At 41.3% G+C, this 20,013-nt stretch overlaps 3 protein-coding genes across 4 annotated transcripts in view; 2 read left to right on the top strand and 1 right to left on the bottom strand.

Annotated features, from left to right (window-relative positions):
* Positions 1-57: 57 nt before the first annotated feature.
* On the bottom strand, positions 58-10,882 carry LOC137874183 (clavesin-1-like). 2 transcript variants are annotated; one of them, XM_068712772.1, is made up of 8 exons: positions 10,556-10,882; positions 8,472-9,143; positions 7,556-7,726; positions 7,070-7,188; positions 6,645-6,819; positions 5,578-5,688; positions 5,207-5,430; positions 58-1,377 (listed from the first exon to the last, which is right to left on the bottom strand). In XM_068712772.1, exons 2-8 carry the CDS (start codon positions 8,568-8,570, stop codon positions 1,299-1,301), a joined length of 978 nt encoding a protein of 325 aa, XP_068568873.1. In that variant the 5' UTR covers positions 8,571-9,143; positions 10,556-10,882; the 3' UTR covers positions 58-1,298. The 2 variants fall into 2 exon arrangements, with proteins under 2 accessions (XP_068568873.1, XP_068568872.1); XM_068712771.1 differs by having other exon boundaries at positions 10,545-10,882.
* Positions 10,883-12,364: 1,482 nt separating this feature from the next.
* Positions 12,365-17,840, top strand: riok3 (RIO kinase 3 (yeast)). The gene is made up of 13 exons (XM_068712774.1): positions 12,365-12,688; positions 13,557-13,672; positions 13,845-13,990; positions 14,499-14,606; positions 14,718-14,827; positions 14,938-15,081; positions 15,196-15,323; positions 15,434-15,616; positions 15,757-15,916; positions 16,145-16,225; positions 16,319-16,408; positions 16,885-16,998; positions 17,161-17,840. The coding sequence occupies exons 1-13, from the start codon at positions 12,653-12,655 to the stop codon at positions 17,272-17,274; spliced, it is 1,530 nt and encodes a 509-aa protein (XP_068568875.1). The 5' UTR covers positions 12,365-12,652; the 3' UTR covers positions 17,275-17,840.
* Positions 17,841-18,462: 622 nt separating this feature from the next.
* The window catches only part of rmc1 (regulator of MON1-CCZ1), a 13,953-nt gene continuing 12,402 nt past the window's right edge, over positions 18,463-20,013 (top strand). Inside the window, exon 1 of the mRNA XM_068712775.1 lies at positions 18,463-18,656. Within this exon, the coding sequence (XP_068568876.1) occupies positions 18,555-18,656 (102 nt within the window). The 5' untranslated portion in view covers positions 18,463-18,554. The remainder of the gene's footprint in view (positions 18,657-20,013) is intronic.

Genomic DNA, 20,013 nt, shown 5'->3' on the forward strand with positions numbered 1-20,013 from the left:
TCCTTGTCTCCACCACGATGAGTATTGTGCCTGTCAAAATAAAAGCCCAATAACGGGTGTGGTTGGTGTAAATGTTTATTGTCTACATTCATTAACGTAAATACAGTATTTGAGTGAAGCCCTGAAGACGAGTCCAACACAAAGAGTCCTGACAGACATTAACCCATCCAGATATTTTCAAAATAAAAGCATCAACCTGCAAATGTTCTCACTTTCGCCACAAATGTGACGAGTTGTTGAATTTGAAACATTCTACGAAGATAATTAGACTTTAAATATCTAAATACGATCGGTTAAGTGTGTTCTATTTTTTTCAGTGTAATAATACTTTATTGATAATAATATACAATCTTCATAATAATACGTTAATAAAAACAATCTTTCCCTTCGAGGTTAAAGGTGATAATTTGGCATCCTCTGGTTTCTTCTTCTTTTCTTTCACTCTGGTAGAACTCTTGTTTTTTCATGCATGTGATCCGGTTTAAAGCCTCTGCTGATTTAGTGGCGACATGTACGGTGCTTTTATTTTGAAACTATTGTGCAAAGTAGCTGTGATTTTCTTTTTCTTTTTTTTTTCTTTTTTTTTTTACATGAAAGAAAAAAGTTGAAATGATTCTACCAAAGTGAAGTTTCTTTTTCCTTTGAAGTTCTTTCTCTTTCAGATTATCGGGACGTATTTTGATTCATACGTTGAGGAAAATACTTTAAAGAATTCAGAACCTGAAACTAACTTCACATTTTAGATTCACAGCAAAGATAAAGGTTTCGTTTCACCAACAAGGATTCTCTTTAATCACAAATTAAATCACGACTAGAGTTTTTAAACTCAAACTTAAGCCTAAAGTAAACAAGATTCATATAAACAAATAAAGGCAGAAAATAAAAAGGGGTCCATACAATAAAGCCTGATGAATAATATTTAGCTCAAACTAGTTAATCTGGTTCATGGTTTTGATCCAGAATCAACTGATTAAAGTTAAGTTAAAGTTAAGTTAATCCTTGTTGGTGGAAACTGTTTGAAATGTTTCTGAACTATCGTCTGTTCATCGCTGAGGTTTAAATAAAGTTTCACTGATTGAACGTGATCGCGTTGTTTCCTCAAACATTCAGGAATGTTTGTGACCGAAACAACACGTGTGTGTGTGTGTGTGTGTGTGTGTGTGTGTGTTTTGTACAGGAAGTTCAGTCACTGATAGGTCAACAGGACTAAAAGCACACACACCAGCTTAATACACAGCTGGTGTGTGTGAGAGAACGTGTGTGTGTGTGTGTGTGTGTGTGTGTGTGTGTGTGTGTGTTCAGTCCAGGGCCAGTAGCGGTGTGCTGGTCTCTCTGTCCGTTTGCCGGAGAGTTCCTGGTTCCACTGCCGACTGAGACCTGAAACACACAGAGTAATACTTATAGTAATACTAATGATAGTAATACTTATGATAGTAATACAAAAATATTAGTGCTGGGCAAGTTATTACGTTATTATCGCGTTAATGAATTAACGCCGACAATTATTTTATGGCATTAACTCAGTTTTCTTTCATCACTACGTTGATGCAGCGTGTGGAGAAGTAGAGATGAACTAAAGACACACAGAGAAGTAGAGATGAACTAAAGACACAGAGAAGTAGAGATGAACTAAAGACACACAGAGAAGTAGAGATGAACTAAAGACACACAGAGAAGTAGAGATGAACTAAAGACACACAGAGAAGTAGAGATGAACTAAAGACACAGAGAAGTAGAGATGAACTAAAGACACACAGAGAAGTAGAGATGAACTAAAGACACAGAGAAGTAGAGATGAACTAAAGACACACAGAGAAGTGGAGATGAACTAAAGACACACAGAGAAGTAGAGATGAACTAAAGACACACAGAGAAGTAGAGATGAACTAAAGACACACAGAGAAGTGGAGATGAACTAAAGACACAGAGAAGTAGAGATGAACTAAAGACACACAGAGAAGTAGAGATGAACTAAAGACACACAGAGAAGTAGAGATGAACTAAAGACACAGAGAAGTAGAGATGAACTAAAGACACAGAGAAGTAGAGATGAACTAAAGACACAGAGAAGTAGAGATGAACTAAAGACACACAGAGAAGTAGAGATGAACTAAAGACACAGAGAAGTAGAGATGAACTAAAGACACACAGAGAAGTAGAGATGAACTAAAGACACAGAGAAGTAGAGATGAACTAAAGACACACAGAGAAGTAGAGATGAACTAAAGACACACAGAGAAGTGGAGATGAACTAAAGACACAGAGAAGTAGAGATGAACTAAAGACACACAGAGAAGTAGAGATGAACTAAAGACACACAGAGAAGTAGAGATGAACTAAAGACACACAGAGAAGTAGAGATGAACTAAAGACACACAGAGAAGTAGAGATGAACTAAAGACACAGAGAAGTAGAGATGAACTAAAGACACACAGAGAAGTAGAGATGAACTAAAGACACAGAGAAGTAGAGATGAACTAAAGACACACAGAGAAGTAGAGATGAACTAAAGACACAGAGAAGTAGAGATGAACTAAAGACACACAGAGAAGTAGAGATGAACTAAAGACACAGAGAAGTAGAGATGAACTAAAGACACACAGAGAAGGAGAGAAGAACTAAAGACACAGAGAAGTAGAGATGAACTAAAGACACAGAGAAGTAGAGATGAACTAAAGACACAGAGAAGTAGAGATGAACTAAAGACACAGAGAAGTAGAGATGAACTAAAGACACAGAGAAGTAGAGATGAACTAAAGACACACAGAGAAGTGGAGATGAACTAAAGACACACAGAGAAGTGGAGATGAACTAAAGACACACAGAGAAGTGGAGATGAACTAAAGACACACAGAGAAGTGGAGATGAACTAAAGACACACAGAGAAGTAGAGATGAACTAAAGACACACAGAGAAGTAGAGATGAACTAAAGACACACAGAGAAGTAGAGATGAACTAAAGACACACAGAGAAGTGGAGATGAACTAAAGACACACAGAGAAGTAGAGATGAACTAAAGACACACAGAGAAGTAGAGATGAACTAAAGACACACAGAGAAGTGGAGATGAACTAAAGACACACAGAGAAGTAGAGATGAACTAAAGACACACAGAGAAGTAGAGATGAACTAAAGACACACAGAGAAGTGGAGATGAACTAAAGACACACAGAGAAGTGGAGATGAACTAAAGACACACAGAGAAGTAGAGATGAACTAAAGACACACAGAGAAGTAGAGATGAACTAAAGACACACAGAGAAGTGGAGATGAACTAAAGACACAGAGAAGTGGAGATGAACTAAAGACACAGAGAAGTAGAGATGAACTAAAGACACAGAGAAGTAGAGATGAACTAAAGACACACAGAGAAGTAGAGATGAACTAAAGACACACAGAGAAGTAGAGATGAACTAAAGACACACAGAGAAGTAGAGATGAACTAAAGACACATAGAGAAGTAGAGATGAACTAAAGACACAGAGAAGTAGAGATGAACTAAAGACACAGAGAAGTAGAGATGAACTAAAGACACACAGAGAAGGAGAGAAGAACTAAAGACACAGAGAAGTAGAGATGAACTAAAGACACAGAGAAGTAGAGATGAACTAAAGACACAGAGAAGTAGAGATGAACTAAAGACACACAGAGAAGTGGAGATGAACTAAAGACACAGAGAAGTGGAGATGAACTAAAGACACAGAGAAGTGGAGATGAACTAAAGACACACAGAGAAGTAGAGATGAACTAAAGACACACAGAGAAGTAGAGATGAACTAAAGACACACAGAGAAGTAGAGATGAACTAAAGACACACAGAGAAGTGGAGATGAACTAAAGACACACAGAGAAGTAGAGATGAACTAAAGACACAGAGAAGTGGAGATGAACTAAAGACACACAGAGAAGTAGAGATGAACTAAAGACACACAGAGAAGTAGAGATGAACTAAAGACACACAGAGAAGTAGAGATGAACTAAAGACACACAGAGAAGTGGAGATGAACTAAAGACACACAGAGAAGTAGAGATGAACTAAAGACACACAGAGAAGTGGAGATGAACTAAAGACACACAGAGAAGTGGAGATGAACTAAAGACACACAGAGAAGTGGAGATGAACTAAAGACACACAGAGAAGTGGAGATGAACTAAAGACACACAGAGAAGTAGAGATGAACTAAAGACACACAGAGAAGTAGAGATGAACTAAAGACACACAGAGAAGTGGAGATGAACTAAAGACACACAGAGAAGTAGAGATGAACTAAAGACACACAGAGAAGTAGAGATGAACTAAAGACACACAGAGAAGTAGAGATGAACTAAAGACACACAGAGAAGTGGAGATGAACTAAAGACACACAGAGAAGTAGAGATGAACTAAAGACACACAGAGAAGTAGAGATGAACTAAAGACACACAGAGAAGTAGAGATGAACTAAAGACACACAGAGAAGTGGAGATGAACTAAAGACACACAGAGAAGTAGAGATGAACTAAAGACACACAGAGAAGTAGAGATGAACTAAAGACACACAGAGAAGTAGAGATGAACTAAAGACACACAGAGAAGTGGAGATGAACTAAAGACACAGAGAAGTGGAGATGAACTAAAGACACACAGAGAAGTGGAGATGAACTAAAGACACACAGAGAAGTGGAGATGAACTAAAGACACACAGAGAAGTAGAGATGAACTAAAGACACACAGAGAAGTAGAGATGAACTAAAGACACACAGAGAAGTAGAGATGAACTAAAGACACACAGAGAAGTGGAGATGAACTAAAGACACACAGAGAAGTGGAGATGAACTAAAGACACACAGAGAAGTGGAGAGATACAAACTGCAGGACGACTAGTGTTGAGAAGATGTCGGTCTGAGGAACGTTCTCAGGATCAACGAATGACGTCACCCCCTCCTCACCTCTTCATCAGCTCGTCTCCTCCCTCCCCCTCCCCTCCTCCCCCTCCTCACCTCTTCATCAGCTCCTTGTCTCCTCCTCCCTCCCCCTCCGCTCCTCCCGCTCCTTACCTCTTCATCAGCTCGTCTCCTCCTCCCTCCCCCTCCCCTCCTTCTCCTCCTCACCTCTTCATCAGCTCCTTGTCTCCTCTTCCCTCCCCCTCCCCTCCTCCCCCTCCTCACCTCTTCATCAGCTCCTTGTCTCCTCCTCCCTCCCCCTCCCCCCCTCCTCCTCCTCACCTCTTCATCAGCTCCTTGTCTCCTCCTCCTCCTCCTCCCTCCCTGACGTGCAGAGCGTCGTAGGTCAGTGTGTACTCCGTCTCGTCGCTGTAATCCGGTCCGAGCAGCGTTCTGGCCCAGATCCCCATATCGTACGGAGGGAGAGTTCCTCCAAACTCTGAGGGGAGACACTCGGGCTGGAGGAGCTGGTGGAGCGAGTTCAGGTTGTTACCATGCAGGAAGATCTGAGGAAGAGGGGGGGGGGGGGGGTTAATAATCAGAAAACAACAAAGGAAACGATAAAACGTAAAAAGAAGAAGAAGGAAGTTCATAAACGACAGAAGAAGAAAAGAGGAACTAGTGAACTAGTGAGCGAGTGAGTGAGTCTTCACCCGTTTCCTCGTCTTGTCCTTAAGGAAAGGTTTGATGATGGTGTACATGGCGTGAATGTACCACGGCTGGTTCACAAAGTGGATCCCTCCAAACCGGGCAGGGAAACTGTCCTAGAGGGGAGGAGACGAGAATACGAGACGAGAGGGGAGGAGACAGGGAGAAGAGACGAGAGGGGAGGAGACAAGGAGAAGAAACGAGGAGGACAGAGAAGACGAGAGGAACAGAGGAGATGAGAGGGGGGGGGAAGGATGGAAACAAGGAAAAGAGAGGAGACAAGACAAGGAGAAAGGAAACAGGAGAGGAGAATAAAGGAAAGGAAACAGGAGAGCAGATGAGAAAATGTAAAAAGTCTGAAATCAGTTGTTTTATTGATTAAAGGAAGAAATTAATATAAAGGATCCAGTGATTAAAGGTGACAGTATTGATCAGGTGTGTTTTAGTATTGATCAGCTGTGTTTTAGTATTGATCAGCTGTGTTTTAGTATTGATCAGCTGTGTTTTAGTATTGATCAGGTGATTTAGTATTGATCAGGTGTTTTAGTATTGATCAGCTGTGTTTTAGTATTGATCAGCTGTGTTTTAGTATTGATCAGGTGTGTTTTACTATTGATCAGCTGTGTTTTAGTATTGATCAGGTGTGTTTTAGTATTGATCAGCTGTGTTTTAGTATTGATCAGCTGTGTTTTAGTATTGATCAGGTGTGTTTTAGTATTGATCAGGTGTGTTTTAGTATTGATCAGCTGTGTTTTAGTATTGATCAGCTGTGTTTTAGTATTGATCAGGTGTGTTTTAGTATTGATCAGGTGTGTTTTAGTATTGATCAGCTGTGTTTTAGTATTGATCAGCTGTGTTTTAGTATTGATCAGGTGTGTTTTAGTATTGATCAGGTGTGTTTTACTATTGATCAGCTGTGTTTTACTATTGATCAGGTGTGTTTTACTATTGATCAGCTGTGTTTTAGTATTGATCAGGTGTGTTTTAGTATTGATCAGCTGTGTTTTAGTATTGATCAGCTGTGTTTTAGTATTGATCAGGTGTGTTTTAGTATTGATCAGGTGTGTTTTACCTGAAGGCCCTCGATGGCCAGTTTGAGGATGTTGGGCGTGAGCTTGGAGGCCTGTTTGAAGGAGAAGTTGCTCCAGTCGATGATGAGGACGAAACCGTTGATCTGGAGCTCAGCGTTCTCTATCAGAACCTCCAGAGAGAGAAGGATCGCCCTCAGGATGTCTGTGAAGGAGTTCCTGATCGAGGAGGAGGAGGAGGAGGAGGAGGAGGAGGAGGAGGAGGAGCACATGGATCAACAGCTCATCAATAGTTAAAGCGAGCGTGACGCTGCAGGTCTTAAATAAACACGGATCCAGAAACGACTCATTAAGCTCTTTGTGTTCGCAATCAATAGAGTGTGTGTGTGTGTGTATGTGTGTGTGTGTGTGTGTGTGTGTGTGTGTGTGTGTGTGTGTGTGTGTGTGTGTGTGTGTGTGTGTGTGTTACCTGCTCTGGTCCCAGTTGGAGGCGAACAGGATGAGTATTTTTCGGCCATGTTGGTCTGGAGTCTCCAACACGCCGGGGAAACCGTCCATCAACGCCCGTTTGATGCCGGGGTCGTCCACCTGAGACAAGGAAACAAGGTAGCAAGGAAACAATAGAAGACAATTCACTGTGTGTCTGCTGTGTTTCTATTTAAGGGAAGGAAACAAGGAAATAATCTCAATCTAGTGTAGGGTTAACTATGTCATCTACTTTTATTTAATGAAAGGAAACAGGAGAGGAAAAGAGACACGATGAAAGGAAACAAGGAGAGGAAAGGAAACAGGAGAGGACTCATGAACTGTACTGTTGGATTCTGACAGAAAAAGGTCTCTTGTCTCTGAACTTCTGTGATGTGTTCAGTCAAACTGAAGGAACTGAACCCTTCAGAGGAAAAGGACTCTTGACAAGGACACATCTGTGATCCCTCCTGTCTCTTTGAACCCTAACCTTGAAGCTCTGGAACATGTCGAGGTTCTGCTGTCTGAACTGGAAGTACTGGGCCAGCAGCCTGAAGGTCTCCGTCTGGTCGAACTTCCTGGCTCTCAGGAAGCGGAGGATGAAGTCGTCGTCCGTCCGCAGGAAACCGATGTCGGGCCGCGTCACGATCATGTCCCGCACCTCAGATCAAAGGAAACACGGATCAATCACAGTGACCGGGAGCGTCCTCCAATCAGAGACACAGATCAATCACAGTGACCGGGAGCGTCCTCCAATCAGAGACACGGATCAATCACAGTGACCGGGAGCGTCCTCCAATCAGAGACAATACGGATCAATCACAGTGACCGGGAGCGTCCTCCAATCAGAGACAATACGGATCAATCACAGTGACCGGGAGCGTCCTCCAATCAGAGACAATACGGATCAATCACAGTGACCGGGAGCGTCCTCCAATTAGAGGCACGGATCAATCACAGTGACCGGGAGCGTCCTCCAATCAGAGACACGGATCAATCACAGTGACTGGGAGTGTCCTCCAATCAGAGACACGGATCAATCACAGTGACCGGGAGCGTCCTCCAATCAGAGACACGGATCAATCACAGTGATCTGGAGCGTCCTCCAATCAGAAAACACTGATTATGTGAAGTTATGAGGAACAAATTGATTTTTAAAGTCATGAAAATTGGAGAGTTATGACAGAAAGTACACCTTTGTGGTTTACGGGGACCCGGTCGGTAGGACAAGTGTCAACAGTTACCGTTAGTATGCTAACGTTAGTTAGCGTTAGCCGCCTTCTTACTTCTTACTGTACTACATGATATTGTACTTTTTACTGTACTACATGTCAGAGGTACATATTGTACTTTTTTTTCAACCGTCACCGTTAGCATGCTAACGTTAGCTAGCGTTAGCTGCCTACCTGCTGGATGTCCTGGTGCAGCGTGTCGGGGTTCTCGTTGAGCTCTAAGCGAGCCTTCTCCGTCGTCTCCGAGCTCAGGCCGGCGTGGAGGTGAGTCATCGTGAGTTTGATTCCCGATTGTCCTCTGTTTCCGAACTTTCGTCCCTTAGATCGGCTCGTTTTGTTATTCCAACGCACGGTTTGGTTTTAGATGTACAATCTTGTGGCTTCGTTGTTGATTTGGTTGACACAATCTTATTTGCTGTCTTTTGATTTAAAACTCCATATTTACAACAAAAAACAACATAGATTTCGTCAGTAGGAGACAATCGTGGTCGTGTTGGATGCTAATAATCGTGAATCAACAATCGTCGCTGCTGTCTTCCAATCACATCGTTGGTTTTCTGAGGAATCTGAAAGTTTGTTTGTTTTACGCTGGATTGAAATGTTGAGTTTGTTTCGGGGACGTTTGGTTCAATGAACAGCGTTAAAATAAAAAAGTCACATTCACATCCTTTTGTCCTAGTTTTGTTGCCGTCCTGCGTCTCTCGGCTCCCTCCTCCTCCGGCTCTCGGTCATCTTCAGGATTCTGGTTCAATCAGTCGACTCTCTGATGGCTCATGATGAAGAAGATGATGAAGATGAAGAAGAAGAGTCCTGTTGTTCTTCAAAGGTCAGTTAAGGCAGCTGGGTCTGATGTGGAGAGAGAGAGATATTAGTACACAGTTCATGTGTTTTTAACCAGGAAGTCCTCTTCATCTCAGAGGTAACTGTTGTACTTTTTACTGTACCACATCTCAGAGGTACTTTTTACTGTACTACATCTCAGAGGTACTTTTTATTGTACTACATCTCAGAGGTACTTTTTACTGTACCACATCTCAGAGGTACTTTTTACTGTACTACATCTCAGAGGTACTTTTTACTGTACTACATCTCAGAGGTACTTTTTACTGTACTACATCTTAGAGGTACTTTTTACTGTACTACATCTTAGAGGTACATATTGTACTTTTTACTGTACTACACTTCAGAGGTACATATTGTTTTGATATTAAAATAAAAAAATGTAAAAGTAAAAATCCCTAATCACATACATGTGGTTTAATGTGAAAATGAATAAATATCCACAGTAATAGAAATACAGAAATAAATTAGAACACAAATAAATAAATGTGGGAAATAAAAATAAAAAAAATGTAAACAGAAAATAATAATTGTGAAATACTTAAAAATAAATACAAAATAATTAATTTGTCAAATAAATGAATATATTTTGTTTATTAATTGTTTGTATTTCTGTGAATATGTATTTAACTTCAAATGAACCTGCAAATTAATTTGATAATTGAGGCTTTTACATATATTTATTTATTTAATATAATTTAATTATTAGTCCTCAAAAAAATTGTTTTTATTTAATTTGTATTCCCTTAATTCTACATAATATAGACTTCACACACACACACACACACACACACACACACACACACACACACACACACACACACACACCTGCTGCTGGTCCTGATGTTAACGAGTGAGATCAAAAAAGGTTATCTTTATCTCAGATGACCCCCCCCCCCCCCTCACACACACACACACACACACACACACACACACACACACACACACACACACACACACACACACTATCCCCCCCCCCCCCCAACTCATCCCCATCTGGCCACATTAACTGTGTCACATGTTTTCCAATCTGTCCACTGAGAGACATCCAGAGGCTCTTGAAGGTCCCACAGAGCTCTACTCTACATGTCCAAACACAATAAATCAGATGTTGCTCTCATCGTCCTTAATGCTGGAGGGGTTTAAATCCAACAAAGAGCCTCTTGGGTGGGTCTAAATACACACACACACACACACACACACACACACACACACACAGAGACAGTTTAATGATAAAAGTCACCCTGATGATATGTAGGCAGCTCCAAATGTCCTCACAAGGAGGCAAAGATACCAGAGCATCCTCCAAAAGTGAGCATGTGGGAGGAGCCTCTTCTGCATGCAGCTCGGTGTGTTTAAGTGTCATTTTTAAATGTAGAAATGTATTGAAATAGAATGAATACTGACAGCGGAGCGACCTGCTAGGTGTGCTGGTTGAATCCCGGCCGGGTTGGCTGGCCCGACGGCCCTCCGGTGGAGGAGGTGGTGGTGCTGATGCTGGGGACGGTGGTGGTGGTGGTGGCCATCGGACACACACACACACACACACACACACACACACACACACACACACACACACACACACGCACACTCACAGGTCTCAGTCCAGATTAAAAAACAAAGGAGCCGGAAGAGGATTAAGCATGTATGATAGAGGAGCCCGCCCTGCTGGATCCGCGAGGGCTCTGAAGCAGCATCTCACCGAGATGCGTTTTTTTACTTTGTGCTCCGAGAAGACGTCAGGATGCTCCGGATCTGTCACGCTTTTCACAATAAGAGAGCGTCGACTTCCGGTTGACACTTAAAACAATTATTTAATTTTTTTTTTTTAATTTTTAGTAAGGGACCAAACATCAAACATGTTAAAGAAATATGAATGCAAAGGTTTATTTTTGTACATCATAACAGATAGAGTACATGCACTGCTTTAGATGAAAGTAGAAGGTAAAGATATAGAATAACATAATTAATACAAAACTAAATGGAAAGAAACTACCTGCGTGTTAATAAAATATAAATAATTATGATGAATAGTATAGGATGGGAAATAAAAGTCATTGCACGATCATATAAAATAATAAAATAGAATGTATAGGATCAAGTAAAATACATTTTAAAAGAAGTGCAGCAGTGTGTAGCTTGTTAGCTTTCTTTAAAATAAATAAATAAATAATAATATATATACATATATTAAACATGTATTATATTTACATATTATATATTTGTATCTATATTTTTTATATATATATAAAACAAAAATATAAAAATACATAATGTCTAAATATAATATATATATATATATATATATATATATATATATAATTATATATAAATATATGTATGTATATATATATATATATATATATATATACATATACATATATTATACATGTATTATATTTTACATGTTTTATATTGTTATAAATATAATACATGTATGATTATATATAAATGTATATAGATTCAGAATACCGGATTCTGGTTCTGGGACATTTTGTGTGTCCCACAAATTATCCGCTTTTATTTTGAAGTCACACTCTCCTCGTTTCCGGTCGTCGTCCTCCTGTCAACACTCTGATTTGACCTACCTGCACGCTCCTGTCTGTGTGACAGCGGCTGACGGCCATGCGCGTTCACGAGGAAACCTGGACAGAGTGTGGGTTGTACGCGCACACGCACGCAGTGGCTGGTGTACGTGCGCACGCGGGTATGCGCAGGCTACAACAGGAAGTCCTCTAATAATTATAATTATTAAGAGGGTTAAACACAATATAAATATGATTAAACACAATATTTTGATTTATTTAATAATTTTACATCACATTTATTTATTATGTTTTTCTATATGCAGAATATATTACTTTTCATATTTTTTTGATTATTAATTTTATTATATTATTATAATAATCTCCATTGATATTGTCAATGTATTATCGTTTGTTTTATGTTGTATCGATCTCTCTGGATTTACCTGATTACATAAATCAATAATAATATTTTTTTACTTTTTACTTATTTAATATTCTTTACTGTTTTATTACTTAATTATAATAATTGTTTTACTATGTCTCTTATTTGCACTATCCTGTAATCCTGTAAATGTCCCCGCTGCGGGACTAATAAAGGATTATTTTATTGTATCTTATTTTATAAAGAGCGTAGGGGCTTTTATTCTGAAGGCGTACAGTAGCCTCCTCGGATGATGACGTCGTTCCTCCTGTGCTAAGGTCCACTCAGCTGGGAAACACCTCACTGAAAGCTTCTCTACCTCCTCCCGACCTTTATAATATTTAAAAACACATCTGTCACTGACTCGTAAACTATATCTTCACGCTCTCTGACGTTGAACCAACAGTCGTGTGGAGGTGTCACATCGCGAGACCTTGTTGTTAATCTCTTTTTCACGCTTTTTTTTTGCTAAAGCTGTCCCTTTGGAGCGTGCTAACGTTAGCTCAGCGGCTAGCCACCATTCCCTCTTCGAAGGAAAGAATCGGTTAATCGATATCGTCGTAATCATGGATCAAACACTAGTCACGACAGAGCCACCGAAGGTAAGAGTCTCTGTTGTGTTGTTATTGGTGTTGTTTTGTGTACATTGTTTGTTGAATTCCGTGAAGCTACACGAGCTAGCCACCTAGCATGCTAGCGTTAGCTTCGTGCTAGTTGATTCAAACATGGCCTCTTTGACAGACTTCTGAGGCCGAATATAGCTCGCTGTGGGCGGATACATGTAAGCAGAGCTGGGTGTGTCGTGACTGGAGACATTTTTCACACGTTACACCTGTAAATAAACTGCTATTATTATTAAACCATGACCTCATTGCTATTTCTCGACCTTAAATTAGCCTCCAGCCACGTCTTCAGTGCTCCGAGTCATCATATAAACACGTTGTGGTGTGAATAATGAGTCTCCCACTGTCTATCAACTTCCGGTTTTGATTGTAACGTAGCTAGCAGTTAAGTAAATAATGTGATAGAAATAATTCGTCTCCTAAATATTGTGGGCGTAACCATAGAAACACGAGCGAGTGCAGGTGGGCGTGGTTTATCTCAGACATGTCTGAACTTGTCTCAGCCTCATATGTTCATACGTGTGTGTGTGTGTGTGTGTGTGTACACACATATATATGTGTCTCTGTCCAGTCCATGACTCACTGTGGGTTAGTTATGATGATGTCGCTGAGGTCTCACGTTGGTTTGATGTTTGTAGTTAAGATACATAAAGTTTATTTGTTGTTTAACTATCCCTCCTGCCTGTCTGTCTGTCTCTCTCTGTCTGTCTGTCTCTCTCTCTGTCTGTCTCTCTGAGTTGTGTTCTAAAGCTGTATTAATGTAGCCGTCCCTCGTTGGTAGACATGAGTGTATTGAGTTTGAATGAGGTGTGTTGTCTGACAGTATAAAGTTGTGTTTTGTATCTAGAGCCCGTGGGGTTCTGTGGCTCTGACGCCTCCTTCCTGCTCTCTGAGTGATGTGATGAGTGAACAGCTGGCTAAACAGCTGGAGGAGGAGAACAACGCCTTCACTGCACTCAATGAGTACGTTCACCTGTCTCTCTGTGTGTGTGTGTGTGTGTGTGTGTGTGTGTGTGTGTGTGTGTGTGTGTGTGTGTTAGTTACACACCTGTGTGACAGTACTGTGTAGTTGTTTTACCAGAGCTTATCATCGTGTATCACTAGTAAACAACCTGTTTGTCTCTCTGTCCTTCAGTCCCTCAGCAGACCTCTTGTTGTCAGAAGACTCCTCAGAGACGACCAGCGACTTGATGCTCGCCAAGATGCTTCAGATGCAGTTTGACCGCGAGTTTGATGACCAGCTCCGTCGGGAGGAGAAGAAGTTCAACGGAGACAGTAAAGGTAGAGACCCGTCCTCTGAGACTCACCTGTAGAGCCGTCCTCTGAGACTCACCTGTAGAGAGCCGTCCTCTGAGACTCACCTGTAGAGAGCCGTCCTCTGAGTCTCACCTGTAGACGTCTGTCCCCTGAGACTCACCTGTAGAGACCCTGTCTTCTGAGACTCACCTGTAGACATCTGTCCCCTGAGACTCACCTGTAGAGACCCCGTCTTCTGAGACTCACCTGTAGAGACCCCGTCTTCTGAGACTCACCTGTAGACGTCTGTCTTCTGAGACTCAACTGTAGAGGCCCGTCCTCTGAGACTCACCTGTAGACGTCTGTCCTCTGAGACTCACCTGTAGAGGCCCGTCTTCTGAGACTCACCTGTAGACGTCTGTCTTCTGAGACTCACCTGTAGACGACTGTCCTCTGAGACTCACCTGTAGACGTCTGTCCTCTGAGACTCACCTGTCGACGACTGTCCTCTGAGACTCACCTGTACTGATTACTGACTGATGTTTGTCTCCAGTGTCCATCTCCTTTGAGAACTACCGGATGGTCCACCCGTATGAGGACAGCGACAGCTCTGAGGATGAGGTGGACTGGCAGGACACGAGACACGACCCTTACAGAGCAGGTAAGCCACAGACAGAGGGGGACAGACTCATTTTTGTTTGGTTTTGTTTATGTGTCAGGGACAGTCCACATTAATACAGCTTGTTGGTGTTTCTGTGTTGGGTGTGATCAGAGAAGCCTCAGACGACACCGAGGAGAGGCTTCAGCGGGAAAGGAAAGAACATCACCACCAAACACGACGAGGTGACCTGTGGACGCAAGAACACGGCTCGCATGGACAACGTGAGACAGTTTATGTTCAGTAGTGTTTGTTCACCTTTAAGAAGCGGCTTCATCTCCATGTTGGAGCTCTAACAGGTGCAGATTTGTGTCTGATTTGATCTCGTCCTCAGTTTGCTCCAGAGGTCCACGTGGGTGACGGGTTGGGGATGGACCTGAAGTTGTCCAACCAGGTGTTCAACTCCCTGAAGCAGCACTGCTACAGCGAGCAGAGACGCAGCGCCAGGCTCCACGAGAAGAAGGAGCACTCCACTGCCGTACGTAGACATGGACGAGCGTGGTTCACGTCTAAAGAAAACGATCTGGTGATATTGATTTGGTTTGTTAAATGTTTCCTTTTATGTTTTATGAACAACATCTCTGTCTCTCAGGAACAAGCGGTGGACCCTCGCACTCGTCTGCTGATGTATAAAATGGTGAACGCCGGCGTTCTGGAGAACATCAACGGCTGCATCAGCACCGGGAAAGAGTCGGTGGTCTTCCACGCCAACGGAGGAAGGTGGGTGGAGCAGAAACAGACTCTCTACAGAACCAAAGACCAGATGTTAAAATCCACCTTCAGTAGTCCAGAACCAAAGACCGGAGGTTTGAATCCACTTTGTGTTTCAGTCTTGAGGAGCAGCCGGTTCCAGACGAAGTGGTGCTGAAGGTCTACAAGACGACGCTCAACGAGTTCAGGAACCGAGACCGCTACATCAAGGACGACTACCGCTTCATCGACCGCTTCAGCAAGCTGAACCCACGGAAGATCATCAGGATGTGGGCCGAGAAGGAGATGCACAACCTGACCAGGTAGACCCCTCCTGCTGCTGGTCTTCATGCTGCTGGTCTTCATGCTGCTGGTCTCCATGCTGCTGGTCTCCATGGAGAGTAGAGTACAATGTTTCTGATGAAGTGTCACAGTTTGAAGCTCTGTGTTGTTGCTTCTTCAGGATGAAGAAGGCAGAGATTCCGTGTCCGGAGGTGGTGCTGCTGAAGAAACACATCCTGGTGATGTCGTTCATCGGTAAAGACCACATCCCTGCTCCCAAACTCAAAGACGTGGTGCTGAGCTCCGAGGACATGAAGGCCGCCTTCTACCAGGTCCTACATGTACGTACGGCTAGTACTACACTGTGTACTGTGTACTCACAGAGAAGTACAACAGCAACTAAGCATTTGATTCACCTTCAGTTTCATCAGTACTGGTTGATACAATAACTGCATTCAACCGCAGGAGGAACAAAAGTCAAATATAAAATCACTTCTACTATAATGCTACATTATAGTAGTTCAATCTACCGTTTACCCAGAATGCCGTTGGGCTCTGTGTCTGTGCAGGTGATGCAGCAGCTGTATCAGGAGTGTAATCTGGTTCATGCTGACCTCAGTGAATACAACATGCTGTGGCACCAAGGAAAGGTAACCTCTGCTCTGATCCTCCTCTTCACCCGTCTGTCTGTTCACCTCTCACCTTCCTCCTCTTCTTCCTCATTGTGTGTGTGTGTGAGACAGGTGTGGTTGATTGACGTGGGTCAGTCGGTGGAGCCCACTCATCCTCACGCTCTGGAGTTCCTCTTCAGGGACTGCAGGAACGTTGCCACGGTAAACGAGAGTTTATTAAATCCTAAAGCTGGAAATGAAAGTGAACTCAGGTTCTGATCCAAAAGGTCTGTGAAGTTAAAGTGGTTTAAAAAACAAAAGTGTGAAAACATCATTAAAACAAGTTCATTTCACGTTTTGTTTGAATCATAATCAAGAAGCAGGTCGTGTTTCAGTGTCAACAGAACTCTTCTGTTCTGTTTACGTTTTACAACATATTTAAATTCACATTTAGCCTCATAATTATTTGTCATATTTATTTGTCACTAATAAAAAGGAAACATTAATTATAGTTCATTAATAACCAGGATCTGAGTCTTCCAAAAGGTACAAAATATAGAAATTTAATTCATATTATAAAGAAATACATTCTGGGTCTCCCAAGTAATCAGGTTTATTTAACCTTATTAATATAAAGTTATTTATTTAAACTTGTGTGTGTGTGTGTGTGTGTGTGTGTGTGTGTGTGTGTGTCACAGTTCTTCCAGAAGAGAGGAGTGAGTGAGGCGATGAGTGTTTATGAACTGTTCAACATGGTGAGCGGACTGAACATCCCTGTTGGTGAAGAAGAGGAGGCCGAGTTCATAGCTGAGGTAACACACACACACACACACACACACACACACACACACACACACACACACATACTGATACACACACACAGATATACACACACATTCTGAATTTAGAGTAAAACCATTAAATGGTGTGTGTGTGTGTGTGTGTGTGTGTGTGTGTGTCTGTGTGTGTGTCAGATTGTTGCGTTGGAGAAGAGGAACGAGGATCACGTTCAGCGTCGAGGGAAGAAGACGTTTCCTGTTTCCTCTGAAGACGGAGATCCTCCGCTACAACCCGACTCTGACGACTAACCCCCCCCCTCTTCACGATCCCGCCGTGTTGAAAACAAGCTGTAGAGGAGGAGACGAGTGAAGGAGGCCTCCTCCTCCTCCTCCAAAATCCCCCTCCCCCCCCCCCCCAACTGCTTCCTTTAAAACAGGCTGACAGAGCTCCGCCTCCTGGCTGCAGGTGGGCGGAGCTCCAGCGTGTTGGATGTTGAAGTCAGAGCGTCCTCAGAGACCACGCCTCACATCCTCCTGATCTTCATGATCTTCATTACAGCGAGTGATGAAGATTAAAATACGTACCGAGAGCCGTGTGACACACTCTGAGAGGGCTGTTTGTATTCTGACTTCATGTCTCCGATATGAATTTAGGGAAATGATGCAGAAAGATTTTTGTGATGGAACAGAAGAAACTATACTGAAGAAAAAGAGCAAATATAAACCAAAACAAAAGCCTAAATGCTTAAATATGTTGTAACATAAATATTAAGCTCAATATAAATGGATATAAAGAATGAAGGTTTCTCTCTGATGTAATGATGGATTTATTCTACTGAATCACGTGGTGACATTAAAGATGAACAATAAAACTCTCTTTGTCTTTTTATTTATTGTTTTTATATAAATATATAATGTCAGACAAACACTTGAAGGTTTGTTCTGTTTATAACGTGACTTAAAAGATAAAATCTAGTTTTGCTCTGAATCACGTGATCGTCAGATGTCACATGACTCCCAGCAGCAACAACACAAGCAGACATCCGGTCTGACTCCTTCAGAATAAGAGGATTGTCTACAAATATGAAATCGCACCAAAATCATTTAGTAAACAATGTGAAATTGATAGTTTTATATGAAAGTCCTACAGTTTAAATTCTAAATGTGACGTAAGTCCGTTTCCTGTCATATGTAACAGAATAATGGTAGGATTTGAAAATCAATATAGATTTCTTAACAAAATCAATGACAATAAACAGTAAAATATTATAAGACATTGTTTAAAAAATACAAATATGTAAGATAAACAATATACGAGGATGTTAAGATGAATCTGTTGTTAAAGTGTATATTTAAAGTGAACAGTTGGGATGTGGAAATGTAATGAACTAAAAAAATGAAATATATAGATATTATTTTGCACTTATTTCATCTTATCTATCCTCCGCTTTTATTCTGAAGACCCAAACCGGAAGACGGAAGTGTTATTTTCGCCCGTGGAAGTGAAGCGTCCCTCCTGTGCTGCTGTAGTCTGTCAGGACTCTGAACGACAGTGTTTCGTGTTGTTCACCTAACAGCGAGCTGTGAGGATGAGTGAGGCTCACTTCTACCTGGAGCTCTGTGAGAACCCGGTCCAGTTCGAACACGCCTCGAGCGTCAACAACGTCTTCTTCGACGAGGCTAACAAGCAGGTGAGCTAAGCTAGCTAACATGTTATGTGTCTTTATATGTATATTATATATATATATATATAAACATGTATAAATATACACAGACAACTACTATGACTCATTATTATAGTGGTGGAGGAAGTATTCACATCGTTTACTGAAGTAAAAGTACTAATACTACACTGTATGTGTACTCTTATACAGTAAAAGTACGAATACTACACTGTATGTGTACTCTGATACAGTAAAAGTACTAATACCACACTATGTGTACTCTGATACAGTAAAAGTACTAATACCACACTGTATGTGTACTCTGATACAGTAAAAGTACTAATACCACACTGTATGTGTACTCTTATACAGTAAAAGTACTAATACCACACTATGTGTACTCTGATACAGTAAAAGTACTAATACTACACTGTATGTGTACTCTGATACAGTAAAAGTACTAATACCACACTGTATGTGTACTCTGATACAGTAAAAGTACTAATACCACACTGTATGTGTACTCTGATACAGTAAAGATACTAATACCACACTATGTGTACTCTGATACAGTAAAAGTACTAATACCACACTGTATGTGTACTCTGATACAGTAAAAGTACTAATACCACACTGTATGTGTACTCTGATACAGTAAAAGTACTAATACCACACTGTATGTGTACTCTTATACAGTAAAAGTACTAATACCACACTATGTGTACTCTGATACAGTAAAAGTACTAATACCACACTATGTGTACTCTGATACAGTAAAAGTACTAATACCACACTGTATGTGTACTCTGATACAGTAAAAGTACTAATACCACACTATGTGTACTCTGATACAGTAAAAGTACTAATACCACACTATGTGTACTCTGATACAGTAAAAGTACTAATACCACACTGTATGTGTACTCTGATACAGTAAAAGTACTAATACCACACTGTATGTGTACTCTGATACAGTAAAGGTACTAATACCACACTGTATGTGTACATGTGTATATATAATAATATAGTGAGTGTATATATATATAATATTTAGTTGTAAAATTAATCATATTTCATCCTGCAGGTGTTTTACTCCCTGTTGTTTGTCTGCAGGTGTTTTACTCCCTGTTGTTTGTCTGCAGGTGTTTTACTCCCTGTTGTTGGTCTGCAGGTGTTTTACTCCCTGTTGTTTGTCTGCAGGTGTTTTACTCCCTGTTGTTTGTCTGCAGGTGTTTTACTTCCTGTTGTTTGACTGCAGGTGTTTTACTCCCTGTTGTTTGTCTGCAGGTGTTTTACTCCCTGTTTTTTGCCTGCAGGTGTTTTACTCCCTGTTGTTTGTCTGCAGGTGTTTTACTCCCTGTTGTTTGTCTGCAGGTGTTTTACT

Source organism: Cebidichthys violaceus, unplaced genomic scaffold, assembly GCF_023349555.1.
Source record: "Cebidichthys violaceus isolate CVI_PGR_0920_01 unplaced genomic scaffold, fCebVio1.0.p SCAF_171, whole genome shotgun sequence".
NCBI classification, from domain to species: domain Eukaryota; kingdom Metazoa; phylum Chordata; class Actinopteri; order Perciformes; family Stichaeidae; genus Cebidichthys; species Cebidichthys violaceus.

Coding starts and splice junctions, on each gene's coding strand:
- riok3 (XM_068712774.1), top strand. CDS start 12,653: ATGGATCAAACACTAGTCACGACAGAGCCACCGAAG. Junction 13,991..14,498: donor GTTCAACGGAGACAGTAAAG/GTAGAGACCCGT, acceptor GTTTGTCTCCAG/TGTCCATCTCCTTTGAGAAC. Junction 15,324..15,433: donor TTCCACGCCAACGGAGGAAG/GTGGGTGGAGCA, acceptor TTTGTGTTTCAG/TCTTGAGGAGCAGCCGGTTC.
- LOC137874183 (XM_068712772.1), bottom strand. CDS start 8,570: ATGACTCACCTCCACGCCGGCCTGAGCTCGGAGACGACGGAGAAGGCT. Junction 7,727..8,471: donor TGCACCAGGACATCCAGCAG/GTAGGCAGCTAA, acceptor CTTTGATCTGAG/GTGCGGGACATGATCGTGAC. Junction 5,431..5,577: donor AGGACAAGACGAGGAAACGG/GTGAAGACTCAC, acceptor CCTCTTCCTCAG/ATCTTCCTGCATGGTAACAA.